Source organism: Schistocerca serialis, chromosome 12, assembly GCF_023864345.2.
Source record: "Schistocerca serialis cubense isolate TAMUIC-IGC-003099 chromosome 12, iqSchSeri2.2, whole genome shotgun sequence".
NCBI classification, from domain to species: Eukaryota; Metazoa; Arthropoda; class Insecta; order Orthoptera; family Acrididae; genus Schistocerca; species Schistocerca serialis.
In genome coordinates, this window is record NC_064649.1 from 4,719,302 (window position 1) to 4,734,217 (window position 14,916).

Sequence of the window (14,916 nt, forward strand, 5' to 3'; positions counted from 1 at the left end):
TATTAGCACTGTAATAACAATAATATTTTACAATAATGGGCCAGGTCATTAAATTGCAAATAAATACACACATTTGACTTTTTTCCACATCTGACAATGCCTCTCCACAAGATAAATGGAATATAACTGCTGCACAGTAATGCATTGTAATGTATAAACATTTTAATGGTTTTACAGGCCTGCCAATTTCAATCCGCAACAAAAAATTACCCTCCCCATTCTTTAGCTAATCCTCAGCCCCCAGATGACACAAGCACAGCATTTGCCTTCAAGTAGTGTTTACATAAGTTATACGTTTAACTTTCATGACACCAGGGTGCTTGCTCCACTCAGCAAATCTTAAGTCAGAAAAAAATGTGATTTCTATCCTGCTGCTGTCAACCACAACTTGGTGTGGTCACTGTGGTGGTTGATGGGAGTAACTGTTGTGATAGAAGACGGAAGAATGCGCAACTTCTGAGGAACATTCATTTGTTTCGAGTCAATACCGACTGTATCTGTCAGTACTGTGTGCTACAATAAGTAGTACCCTTAATTTATTGTATCCGCATCATTTCGGCATTAACTTCACCCTGTAATAATGATAGCATACAGAGGATATCCATTTTCCAGTATTCCTAACTTGCTAGATACAGTAGTTTCCTTTATGGTACATATACGCATTGTACAGTGTTGTTTACTGTGTAATGTCGGCAACGCGATGACAAGCCCGTGCCTACAGCCGAAGTGAGTCGATTTCAGTCGACACAGCTGATCTCGACAACTTCAATGTGAAGAGTTTGTATTTGTTGCTTTGTTTGTGTGTACCATGTAGTGTGTTCGTAGCCTTGTGTGAAGTGATTGAAGTCTGTGGTTAGTTGTTTCTTTCACACTGTTGTTTTCTGTCGCAGTTTAGGATGGAAAACTGCAAGTACTGCCCAAAGAGATAGGAAAACCCTTTCTGTGGAAGGAAAAGTCAAAATTCTGGAAAGAGTTGACGCTCGTGGAACATGTGTTTCATTAGCACATAGTTTAGGACTACCGGTATCTACATTGAACACTATTGTGAAAAACAGACAGACTATTTTGGAAAGTGTAAGTAACAGTGGGCCAAATTCCAAAAAAATGAAATATGCCAGCTATTCGAAATACGCAGAACTGGAAGAAATTATGAAGAACTGGTTTCAGGCAGCACGTGCATTGAATATTCCAATAAACGGTGTGATGTTTAGCAAAAAGGCACTGAAAGTCGCCAGTGTACTTGGGCTTGAGGACTTCACAGCATCCGGCGGGTTGATATATAGGTTCGAGAAGCGGTACAATGTAGTGTACAAAACTATGTGGTGAAGAAAACAGTGTGGACACAAAATGTGTTCGGATTGGCTTAGTGTCGGGTTACAAGACCTTTGATACAGTATAAACCAAAGGATATATTCAATATTGACAAAATAGGTCTCTTTTACAGCGTATTGCCAAATAAAATGCTTGCCTTTAAAGGTGAAAACTGCCACGGAGGTAAACGTAGCAAAGTTCACCCGATAGTAATGCTAGGCACGAACGCGGATGGTACCGAAAAAATTAAATTGTTTGTGATTGGCAAATCTAAAAAACGACGGTGTTTTAAAAACATAAAAACTCCCAATGAACTACAGTGCCAACAAAAAAGCGTGGATGTTAGTGGATTGTTGCCCTGCGCATCCTAGAAATATAAGCCTGCGTAATGTGCAGTTACAGTTTCTGCCACCAAACTGCACAAGCAAATTACAGCCTTTGGATTTGGGTATCATCCGTGCCTTCAAAACACACTATAGGAAGGCGATTGTGCAGAAAGGCATTAACTTTTAAGACTCAGCCTCCTTTAACGTGTCAGTTTTAGTGCTTTGCATTATATTGCGAAGGCACGTACAGAAGTTATGGCAGCCACCATCTCGAATTGCTTCCGAAAAGCGGGATTCATCGAAGGTGATGACGGAAATGGATCTGACGCACCAGACGTGAGTGTTAGTGACAACGGTGAAAAACTGCTTGCTTCATCACGGGAAAAGCTGCAGCTTCAACATTGACGAAGATGTTGTCACTGTGGAAAGTGTTTCTGTTGATGACATTATCGACTTTCACACACAAGAAAATGCAGAAAGTGAAAGTTACAGAGAGAGTGATGTGGACAACGAGGTTCCCTCATTTGCAGTTGTTAATGCAGCAGTGGAAGAAATTAAAAAATATATTTCAGCTGCAGATGTTAATGACAAAGTTTTCCATTGTGTTTATGAACTCAAAAACCACATTGAAAAAATTCAAAATAAAAACAACCCACAATTTTGGATTTTTTTGCCAGAAAGTAGTAACTACTGTACTCATTTGTTGATGTCGTGTTTATAGAATAGGTCAGTATAATATAAATAAATTATTATTATTATTATTATTATAAATGACATTTTAATGTTTTGTAAATGTGTGCATAAAATGCTTAAGCATAGTATGCTTTCCTTCCCTGTAATTTTGGCTGTGGATACAGACTGATCTCTATCGTAACCCCGATGTCTACGTTGATTTGAAAGTGTCGGTTTGGCTGGGAGCTGACTAAGTCAGTGAGAGTGAAATAAAGGTTGCATTGACAGATTGATCTGTAGTGTGGTGCCATATTTAACGCACTTTGCGATATTTCATGCACCTATATATACAAAATCACAAACAGCAAGATAAATGGCGGGTACTGTATACATCTGCTGACACCACTTTCACAGGAAAGTTGCACTAAAAATGGTGCAGTTTAGAGAGATCTTTAATGCAGTATACACTTGACATGCATTTTTTGTAGGCATCAAATATAAAACTGCCAACTGCATCACTTAAGCTGTGCAAACACGTAAATCAACGTGGTGGCTGTGTGGTTTACATTATTTTTAATGAGATTTGTTGTGCGCGAAACTGTTTGTGAATGTCGTGTCACCTGCTAAACATAGCACTAAATTCAGATAACCTTTAATAAAAATAAACATAAACATTCTCTGATGAGTATTTTTTGCCTATTATCTACATATATCATACAAAACTACGAAAATGGAAATGGGGCCCCATACACAACCAGTAAAACTTGAAAAAGTCATTTCTCACATTTCACGTTTTCCCACAGTTTACGCTATTTTTTTTTCAAGTCCCTTGAAAAGTGTAAAAGTGGGTTTTTATTATTATTTTCGATTATTTCCTTTTGAGAGAGCAATTGAACCTGAGTAGTCATGATTTCTTCTATTTTCTTCATTCTTCCCAAATTCTCTTCATATGTTCACTGTGTTCTCTCTTGCATTCTTCCGACCATCTTTTTCCTGTTATGTTCTCTGTATGTTCTTGTTTAAACGTATGTTTGTGTAAGATGTTTCTAAACTCTTCTCTATTGTTTATGTTATCTTGTGTGATCCCCAGTTCTTTAATGTCTTCTTCTGCTTCAGTGATCCACTTTGTCTTGTTTTTGCTTTTGTTTACTCTCTCAAAGATTTGTCTTGTGAGCCTGCTTTTATTCATCCTGCTGATATGTCCATAAAATTTCATCCTTCTCTTTCTAATGGTGTCTGTTATTGTTTCTCTGTCTTTGTAAATCTCTCTAGTTGGCCTCTTCATCCAAATTCCTTTCCGAAACACTATTTAATATATTTTCCTCAGAATTTTTCCTTCCTGCTTTTCAGTCTCTCTGATCTTAGTATGACCATGAATCACTGTAGTTTCTGCAACATAAAGTGCTTCTGGCAGGACTACTGTGTTGTAATGCCTTAGTTTCACATGGACAGAAATAGATTTCTTTTATAGTGATTCCAAGTGAGCTTATATGCTTTGTGTAATCTGGAGATTCTATCTTTATTGACTATAGAGTTCAGTCCTGATGGTTCGATTATCTCTCCCAGATATCTGAAGTGGGCAACTTGTGCCACTTTCCCGTATTATCTACAGGTTTGTTTTCCATATACTGTGTTTTCTCATGGGAGATGTTGCCCAGTTTTCTGTGAGATTTCGTGTAGTTTTTCCAATGCAAGTTTGGCTTCCTCTCTATTGTTCATTAGAATGGCAACATCGTCCATGAAAGCCAGACACTCCACCCTAATTCTCTACTCTTTTTTTAATCCCAAGCTGAATTCCTTTTATTTCCTTTTCCTTGTAGCGGGTTTTTACAGTACAGGAATCACATTTTTCTCAAAAAAGGAGTTTGTTTCCTCACAAGGGCTGGTAACAGTGACAAGTTGCAGGGATCTTTCACGTAAAGTATCCAGTAGGACCACAGTTGCTGCGGAGATGTCTACAGTATCAGGTGTCAGCTGTTCACCGTAGATGAAATATGCCTTCTGTAGTTGCAATTGGTCTGAGCTTGTGTTCTGTCTCTGAAGACCTTGCTGTCAATGTGACATTAAACCTTAGTTTTCCTTACTTCCTTTTCTATCTACCAAAAACTGATATCTTTCTTTCAGACAAGCCAAAAAAGGCACATTGAAACTGTGAGTAGTCATTAAGGATCATATTCTAAATGTAAAAAGCGTGCAAAATTCCTGAATGTCCAGCTGGATAACAAGTCAGGATGGAGCGAACACACAGATAAACTAATCAAGAAGCTTCCAAGGAACCTCTTGAGTGCAAGGTCACAAGTTCAATCTCAAGTAAGGCTCATCTGAAAGTGTTGTGTTAACACTCACGACAGGAAAAATATTAGCTGCTAATGACTCACGAGACGCATCAGGAGATGACAGGAAATGTGTGTGTGCAGAAGGCATAGAGAAATGTTCAAAACAAACCATTAACTTGCACTGTGAACACTGAATGAAAAATGGTGTGCCACAGTGATCACAAAAGTTCACACCGTCAAGATTAAAGGTGAACTCCATGGGAGCTACAAACTGTGCAGGACATTCAGCATATAGAATCATATTGGTGAAACAGGCAAGGACTGATGACACAATCAGATTTTGGCACAAACATCTACAAAATCTCAGACAGAAGAATTATTTGATGATGATATGTTAGAGGTAAACCAAGTGATAGAATGTAAGAGGACGACATGTATGAAGTGTCCTGGAGCAAAAAAAAAGGAAAATGATGCATAAGTGCACCAAATGTGGTCAGCCAATTTGTCTGGAATGTAGTAGGAAGATGTGCGTTGAGTGTGCAAAAATGCTACAAATTAATATTTTGAGTTCATTTGATTATTACCTTCGTTTACTGTTTTAATTTATTCTTATGACTCTCATAACTGATATCAAGACTTTTACTAAATGACTACACATACTCATTATTTTGCATGTTCATTTTGAATAACAATCAATGAAATCTTTAGAAGTGCTTAACAATATTTTACCTGCTTATAACACGAAATAGTTGACTATTCGCTTAATTTTTGCAAGTTAATGTGAAGTTATACAACAAAAAAATATTAAGAGGTCTGCAAGGTTGTATCTAGTTATCCACAATTAAGAGATATTCCAGGTCAAGGGTTAAGGATCTTGGAATTTTTACATTCACTTCCCAGTACATGTACTCCTTAATGCTTATTTATTGCTGTGGTAACATATTCAACAAGCTTCTGTTTAACATAAAGTCACAAATTGCTGTCCTACCAATTCAGAAGAAAAAAAACCACCAGGGTCTTGGGAACTGACCAAAGCCAGAAAAACCAGAGAAAAGAGAGCTAGTGAATGAAATAGAAAAGAGGGAGAGAGATTGGAAATAGAATTGGTATGAGGATTATTCGTAAAGTAAGGTCTGATTTGTTATAAAATATAAAACAACACAGATTTTTTCAGAAATCTGTTTTTATTTAATTCTGTACATGTTTCCTCTATGTTCTACGTATTTATTTAAACATTTGTCATAATGTTCTAAAAGCTTTTGTATCCCTAAGTCACAGATATCTGCCGGCTGTGGGGATAACCAATCTTTAACTGCTTCTTCCACCTTGTCCTCTGTTGCAAAGTGTTTGCCTCCGAGAAACTCCTTTAGGTAGCAGAACAAATGACAATCGCTTGACGCCAAGTCTGTACAGTTGGCAGTCTGTTCCAATCTGAAATATTTGATCCGATTTTGGGTGCGATTGACAGAATGGGGTCTGGCATTGTCACGGAGCAACGAAAGTCCAGACATTAGTAGACCTCGTCACTATTCAGTACCACACACTGAATTTTAGACACGATAAGCACAATAAGCAATTGCATTTATTGTTCTCTCTTGATGCATAAACTCAACTGATGAGACTCAGTGTCTGCCCCAAAACACAGTTGATATAACCTCGCAGGTTGAGATTGTGCCCCTGGCCTCGCTATTCTGTACACTACACCGAAGTTTCGTCAGGGTTGTGCAGTAAGTGGCTGCATGTATTGTTGCTGTTGGTGCATAAACTTGACTAAGGAAACTTTTTACTATACCAAAACGTGGGTGCTGTAACCTTGGGAGTTGAGATTGTGTGCTTGCCCTAGACTGACTGGTGATGTCACGTGACACCATTCCATTGACACAATTAGACTGTTGTGTGAGAAAACCCAGGTCTGTAACAGTGTTCTCTAAAAATTAATCACCTCCCTTATGATATCAGTCCAAAAAAACAATAGCACAAGCCATTCTTTCCAATTTGTGTGACTCAGTAAGCAGGCTGGGGACCCAACGTGTACACAGTTTACGAAATTTCAACTTTTCTGCAGAGTGGCTCTACACACATTCAGATATTCCAGTGCTAAAGTTGAAATTGTGAATTGCCTATCTCCACAATATTTTTGTCAATAGTTTTGACCAAATATTCTGAGATCACTGACGGTTGGCCTGCTTACGGTTCATCACTGCCATTTCCCCACCCATCCTCGAAAGATCTCACCCACTCGTACACTTTGCTGTCACCCGTCACATTGGGGTAATTTGTCTCACTTATCTGTCAGTGTGTTTCCATTGCTGCAACATTCCTAGCTGTCAAAGACTGAATCAGTGTCCTTTCACAGTCGGCAGGCTGATGAGTTGTTTAAACATTTTGAACTGACAGTAAAACAACACACTGCAACCGTACCAATGTAAATGGTGCTGTTTGACAAGCAAGGTGATCAGGAAGTTGATGCGCATGCCCATTTCAGTGTTTGCGTGACTTTTGATTAGCTATGGCGACTCGGACTTTACTTTTGAAATAACCTTAATATGTGCACCTATTCCGTGATTTTTGAACACACATCCTGTTAATTTGTCCCTTCTTCTTGTCAGTGTTTTTGATACGAGCGATTCCCCTCCTACTCTGCGAAGAAACTCCTCATTTCTTATTGTCGACACTTTTTGATAACATTACATCTCAATTGATCTGATTCTTTCCTTTCCAGTAAAATAAGAATCGCGTTAAATCGTAATTTCTCCATTTTCAGACACATCGTACATAGGTTCTGCTACTTAGGGAGATCTGCAGAACACACTGAATGGAAGTTCCTATGACTGAGCCTGAGAGCCACATATGTAGTGAAAAAATGTTATTTCATGTCCTAAAATTTTAATTATTATCCAAGAAGATACACTGACAGATAAACCAGTGTATCAAGAGGTAAGAGTACCTTATCAGCACAAGAAAAAGAATGATTTATTGTCTGCCTCAGTAACTGCACGATCATAAAGACAGATTGCCAAGTGAAGGGGTGCAGGTTCAATTCCTTATGCTTATGTTGCCATAAAAAATTACCATTTTACATACCTGGAGGCACAAGATACCAACACTACAGGCGTGTCTTGTAGCGTGTGCCACCGGAGTTGTTTGGGAATCTCTGTAACACTCTTGCATGCACTTTACAAAGAGAGAGAACTGGCTGCCCTTTGCTGAATCTTTTCTACTTGCTCTCTTAATAATGCCTGCTAAAGGCCACAGGCTTATAAGCAGTATGTGAAGATCAGTCAAATGAGTGTTTCTAAGACACAATTTCGTGGAATTAGCCCGGCATCCTCTTTTCATAGAACTAATTTTGTACACTCACTCTATTTTATGTCATTTGAGATGGTTACCTCCAAACATTTCATTGGTGACTTATTCACTGATTTATCAGCAATAGCATAATCAAACATCAATGAGTGTCTCCATATATTAATGTATAACATGTTACATTTTCTTACCCTCAGCATTGACTTCCAGTCCCTTTTCCTGTGTTTTGCTACAATGTTCTGGCATTACAGCCTTCCTGTAGACGAGAGTACTGCGCGAGAAAAGCCTCACGGAGCTTCTGACATTATCTGTTAGATGATTAGATCATTTGTGTGTATTGTATTCTTTGTAATAAGTATAGTTCACAACTATTTACCACGTCTTTAGGAATGGAGGATTTCCAAAACTGCAGCAGCTTCAGCTCGCTTGCATCGTGGTGGACGAGACAATGCGCGGCGTGGTGGAGCACTGCCCAGAGCTGCGGGAACTCGAACTGCACGGTTGCGAGGGACATACGGATGCTCTTTTCGAGACACTCCGCCGACTCAAAAAGCTGGAAACGTAAGTGGGCAACGTGATAGTATATTTCTCCTACAGCAGATGACACCTCTCTCTTAATAGTACATCAACTTCTACGAGCTAGGTGAAAAGCAGAACATACACGACATCTCTACAGAAGGAACTCCCCCCACGGGATCACAGCTCTTTCGCGAGTTTGAGCGTGGCGCACACGGGGCCCCGAGCTATTGAAGTTCTTTCTTCCTCGTGGGCTGCATTTCCTTCCCCGTTCCCCTCCCTCCCTGTCCTCACTCCTTCCCCTCTCTCGGTGTCCTCGCTTATGTCTCCATCTACATCTACAGGCATACTCTGAAAGCCTCCATACGGTGCACAGCAGAGGGTACCCTGTACCACTACATCTTCTCTTATATTTCACTCGCAAGAAGAGTGAGGGAAAAAGACTGTCTATGTGCTTCCGTATGAGCCCTAATCCCTCTAATCGTACCTTCGTGTGTAAGTTGATGGCAGGAGAATGGTTCTGGTCAGCCTCAAATGCTGATTATCTAAATTTTCTCGATAGTGCTACTCAGAAAGAATGTTGCCTTCCCTCCAGTAATTACCATTAGAGTTCCTGAAACATCACCATAATTTTTGCACGTTATTTGAACCTAACGATAACAAATACAGCAGCCTGCCTCTGAATTGCTTTGATGTCTTCCTTTAATCGGACACGGTGCAGATCCCAGACAATTGAACAGTACACAACGATGGGTCACACTAGTGTCCTATTTGCAATCTCGTTTGCACTTTCCTAAAATTCTCCCAATAGACCGAAGTCAACCATTCACCTTCCCTACTATACGCCTCATACTCATCCCATTTCATACTGCTTTGCAATGTTACACCTAGATATATAATCGACACGACTGTGCAAAGCAGCGTGTTACTTACGCTGTACTCAAATATATATATATATATTTTTTTTTCCTTTTTTTACCTACTCATCTACATTAACTTAAATTTTTCTACTTTTAGAGCTAGTTGCATTAGTGACATTAACTATAAATTTTGACAAAGTCATATTGTATCCTCCTGCAGTCACTCAATGACACCTTCCTGTACACCACAGCATCGTCAGCAGACTGCTGCTTACTCTGTTCACCAGATCATTGATCTACAGGGTGACTATAATTAAAGTTAAACTTTCAAACAGCTGTAGAAATAACACCACCGGTCGGAATGGCGTCAAATTGCAATGGAATATTATCAGAGGCGGGGGAAAATGTCTGGCAGAAGAAAAATAAATAGTTACAAAATGTAGCAATAGATGGCACTGTAAGCATCATAATTTAATAGTGATCAACTACAAATGACAAATGAATCATTAAACAAACTGTGCATGGGTGTACAGGTGTGATACTGTTAGTTATGCAAGCCCATCCATCACATTGGATGGAAAAATCTGTTTTTAATTGTCCTGAGGCCAAAAACTACATAAAAAGCATCAATCCTATTGGTTTTTAATTGTCCTGAGGTCAAAAACCGCATAAAAGGCATGAATCAAAATCAAATCAGATTATTAATTTCCATGTGACTGGCACAAATATGTTCAATATGCTGTCCACCATTTTCTGCAACAAGTTGAAATCGAGAAACAGAGTGTTCCACAACTGATCGAAGTGTTTCCGGGGTCACGTTCAGAATGTGTGGCACAGTGTGTGCTTCAGTGCAGCTAAGTTTGCAATTGGAACACTGAACACAAAATCTTTCAGACAACTCCACTGTCAGAAGTCACACGTATTAAGATCAGGTGATCGGGACGGTGAGGCTGTAGGGAAATGGCAGCTGATAATTTTAGCATTTCCGAAATAGCACTTCGGCAGCTGTTTAACTGGATTTGCAATGCGCGGAGGTTCACCATCTTGCATAGAAACGATTCCATCCACACTGTTGGAGAGCTGGAATGATGTGGTTGTGCAAAAGACACTCTTAGTGCTTACCAGTGACGGTACAGGTAATGGGACCGGAAGCACCTGTCTCTTAAACAAAATATGGCCCTGTGGTAAATGAAGCCGTAAACTCGCACCACACAGTGGCCTTTTCAGGATGAAGTGGTACTATTGATTTCCGTGTGGATTTTCAGTTGCCCATATTCAGCAGTTCTGTATATTGGCATATCCTGTCAGATGGAAGGCTGTCCACAAAATCTTTCACGGCCAACCATTATCCACTTCCATGCGAGCAAGAAATTCTAAAGCAAAGGTCTCTCTTGCTGGCAGGCCAACAGAAAGCAACTCGTACACACAGGTAATTTTGAATGGACAGCAAAGAAGGATGTTTCGTAGAATTTTACGCACAGTTGCTCATGGGTATGTCCAATGTTTGGGCAATTCTCCATGCACTACACGTTTGCTCACTACCACTCGTCTCTTCCTGCATTGCTGTGGCCACTGATGTTGAATCAGTTCGTTTTCTCCCTCTATCAGGTTGCACACCAATAGAACCTGTCTTTTCAAATTTCTGAATCGTTCTATCCAGATTCATCGGACTGACGCCTTTTTCAAACTCTTCAGTGTCCGGAACTTCTGCAGAGCGACGTGTGCACAGCCATCATTCTTGTAATACAGCTTTACGAGCAGAGCGCGATCCTGCATTGAGACAGTCACGGTGAACATCGCAGACACGAAATGAGGAAAAGCCGTGTACCTGGTGTGTTTATATCAACTTAAGTGGGTCGTGCGCGTGACAGGTGTATACAGGGCCTGCGCGTGACAGGTGTATACAGGGCCATCTATTTATCAGTTTTCACACTATTTTTTTTTCCTTCTGCCATACGTTTTCCCCTTTCTCCGATAATCTTCCTTTGCAATTTGATGTCATTCTGTCCAGTGGTGTTATTTCTACAGCATTTTGAAAGTTTAATTGCAATAACCCCATGTATAAAAAACAGTAGAGTTTAATCACACTTTCCTGTGGCAATCCTGACAATGCCCTTGTTTCCGAACACTTGCCATCGTGGACAACATATTGGGTTCTGTTACTGAGCCAATCACGTACCTGAGAACATATCCCATATGCTCGTACCGTCATTAACAGTTGTCAGTGTGGCACTGTATCAGATGCTTTACAGAAATTTGGGAATATAGAATCCACCTGTTGCCTTTCATTCCTAGTTCGCAGGGCATCGTGTGAGAAAATGGCAAGCTGAGTTTCACAGCAGTGTCGGCCCAGCTATCCTCCTGGTCAGGATTACGTTTTATCGGTGTGACATGAAGCAGTACATCTCACCAAACCGTGAGGTGGTTTCAGTGCTTCCATTTCGGGCAAGTGTTCCTGCTGTATGATGGGCCCTCTGTGCGGTCGATGTGGATGCCCACTCTGTGAGGAGAGGTCCTGTGTTCTGGTAACTACGTGCATTGGTTGTCACAACTGCCACACTTTATGCTCACCAGATTGCCCGGTTTATAAGGAAAAGAAGATGCAGAAGTATGAGTTCCTCTATCATTTATCCTACACTGAGGCTCTTCACAAATATGACCATCTTTCCATCTAACGTAGTTCCACGCCACCCCCTCCTGCTCCTGCCACCCCCAGTTCTACCCCCTCTCTTCTCCCCCTTCCCTGGCAGTTCCCGTGCCCACCCCTCTGGGTGCTACTCCCCCTACCTAGTCAGAGACATGTCCTCCTTCTAAGCCGTTTATCAGTGATGGGTTCCAATACCAGGATCCCTCCCCCTTACATCTCCCAGACCATAGGCCTGTTGCCACACATCAACCACTTAACCCACAGTCTGTGCACCCCTAGGTCGTCTGCTCTGTATCAGTTCCAGATTTTGCTGAAACCTGCTCTCCTTGACCTGAGGAGGAGGAGGAGGAGGAGAAGAAGAAACATAAGTACCAGGACAAGACACTTCCTGTGCCTCCAAAGGTGGTAACTCCCTCCTCGCAACCTGAGACTGACATCTTGTTTATGGATGTCACCCCATCCACGGTGACAGATGGTGACCTGGCGGTGTGACTTGATGTGGCCCTTTCGCCTCCTATTTGGGTCTGCATTCTGTGCAATGGAATTGTAACAGGTATTCCCCTCACTTTCCAGAACTGATATCCTTTACTTCCTTTTACTCTGCAGCTTGTGTTGTTGTACAGGAATCTCATTTTACTGATGCTCACTCACCGTCCCTTCATAGGTTCCATGTTTTCTAACGGAACCTGGTTGGCCCTTTGAGGGCTTCAGGTGGTGTTTGCACCTTTGTAAGGATGTTGTTAGTACACGGATCTCCATCTTTGTACCGCATTGGAAGCAGTTGTCGTCTTTGTCCATTTGGACTTTGTGGTCACGGATTACAGTCTCTATCTCCCTCCTGACAGGCCACCTACATCTGTTGCTCTAACTGCCCTCCTTCAGCAACTCTCATCTCCCTTCCTCCTCTTTGGGGATTTTGTGCCCATCACCTCTTGTGGGGCACTGCTTTTTTGTCTAGTTGGGGTCTCCTTATAGACCACGACCTGTGCCTTCTTCGTGACAGTTCACCTACCCACATTAGAGCTGCTTGTGGCACTTTCTCTTCCACTGATCTTTTGCTCACTTCTCCTTCCTTTCTCCTGTCATTACACTAGTCGCCTAAAATGACCTGTGTGATAACAACCAATTCCAGTCAATTCTCTCATTCCCTTCCTGCCACCTGATGGCCAGGTTATCCCGCAGGGCTTTCCATTGTGCCAATTAACCTCCCAGGTCATGTTTACCCTCTCTCTGTTAGGTTGTATTGAAGAAGTCATCTGTGACATGTTCAGTACGATTACTCACTGCCATTTGTGACTGCCATTGAGGCTTGCAATGCCTGAAGTGGCACCTGTCCTCTACAGGTCCCATTACATTTAATACCTTCAAGGCAAAGCCCATTTGTTACTCAAACAGAGCAAGCAGTTTTGTCGAGAACACTTTCTCTCCTCCCTACATTCTTCAGTGGCTCATCGGCCCTGTCAGATCCTCAAATCTCAGAACCTGTTGTCTTCTTATCAGTACAGCTTTTAGGAGGGACACTCCACAATTGATCATCAGTTTTGGTTGGAGGCTGCAAAAAGGCAGGCCTTTCCTCGCCATCTTGTTGCAGTTTTCTCCAATCTTTGTAAGGCATTTGATGCGGCATTATGCCTTCACATCTTACTTACTTACACGAGGTATAAAAGGGCCAGGCCGTGGTGGAATTGTCACTGGTACTCACGTGATTCATGTGGAAAGGCATTTTTATTTACCAGTTCCTGTCCCACTGGTCTGGTGGTTTTGCGTTTGGGTCATCACCGTCGTCAGCTCTCTGCTCTCCCAGGAGCATGACGCTCTACAGATTTCCGTATTAAGTGCCCTTCCTTTCCGCGCGTCATTATAAATGGACTCGTGGCCCGTGACAGACCATTAGTCGTCACTGCTCTCTGTGTGGATAAGTGCCATATCTGGGTTAGTTCGCACTCAGCAGCCTCTACGGAGCGATAGCTCGAGGATGCCATTTGGCGCATTGTTGTGTGGACTCCCTCACATGGGTTTCAATTCTCTCCTCTTCAATTTTGAGTGGTGCATTTCAGCCACAGTACCACAGTCCATCCAATCCGGAGCTGTGCCTCGATAACTGTCATCTGACGGTGGTCACCCAGATCCATTTATTGGGTTTTGTTCTTTACAACAAGCATACTCGGTTGTCCCATATCTCCCTTCTGGAAATGGCTGTTTCCATAAACTTGTGGGACCCAGTAGTTCCAAGTAATTACCTCCCCACCGTACTCTCTAACACGGGAACCTCCCCATCGCACCACCCTCAGATTTAGTTATAAGTTGGCACAATGGATAGGCCTTGAAAAACTGAACACAGATCAATCGAGAAAACAGGAAGATGTTGTGTGGAACTATGAAAAAAATAAGCAAAAGATACAGACTGAGTAGTCCATGCGCAAGATAGGCAATATCAAGGATAATGCGAGCTCAGGTGCACCGTGGTCCCGTGGTTAGCGTATGCAGCTCCGGAGCGAGAGGTCGTTGGTTCAAATCTTCCTTCGAGTGAAAAGTTTACTATCTTTATTTTCGCAAAGTTATGATCTGTCCGTTCATTCATTGACATCTCTGTTCACTGTAATGAGTTTAGTGTCTGTGTTTTGTGAGCACACCGCAAAACCGTGCGATTAGTGGACAAAAGGACGTGCCTCTCCAATGGGAACCGAAAACATTTAATCGCAAGGTCATAGGTCAACCGATTCCTCCACAGAAAACCACGTCGGATAATAATTATCTGAAAATAAAAAATTAAACTTTTCACTCGAGGCAAGACTTGAACCTAGGACCTCTCGTTCCGCAGCTGCTCACGCTAACCACGGGACCACGGTACTCCTGAGCTCACATTATCCTTGGTATTGCCTATCTTCCCCATGGACTACTCAGTTTGTATATTTTGCTTATTTTTTTCATAGTTCCACACAACTTCTTCCTGTTTTCTTGATTGATCTGTGTTCAGTTTTTCAAGGCCTGTCCACTGTGCC

The 14,916-nt window shown here is 41.5% G+C and overlaps 1 protein-coding gene and 1 long non-coding RNA gene across 7 annotated transcripts in view; one reads left to right on the forward strand and one right to left on the reverse strand.

Moving 5' to 3' along the window:
• Positions 1–14,916, forward strand: part of LOC126428329 (uncharacterized) — a 120,900-nt gene that overhangs the window by 93,548 nt on the left and 12,436 nt on the right. For all 5 annotated transcript variants that reach the window (XM_050090267.1, XM_050090264.1, XM_050090268.1 and 2 more), the window contains one exon: positions 8,279–8,452. In XM_050090267.1, coding sequence (XP_049946224.1) covers positions 8,279–8,452 — 174 coding nt within the window. The remainder of the gene's footprint in view (positions 1–8,278; positions 8,453–14,916) is intronic.
• LOC126428331 (uncharacterized) overlaps positions 1–14,916 on the reverse strand; it is a 190,628-nt gene that overhangs the window by 34,829 nt on the left and 140,883 nt on the right. The window lies entirely within an intron of this gene.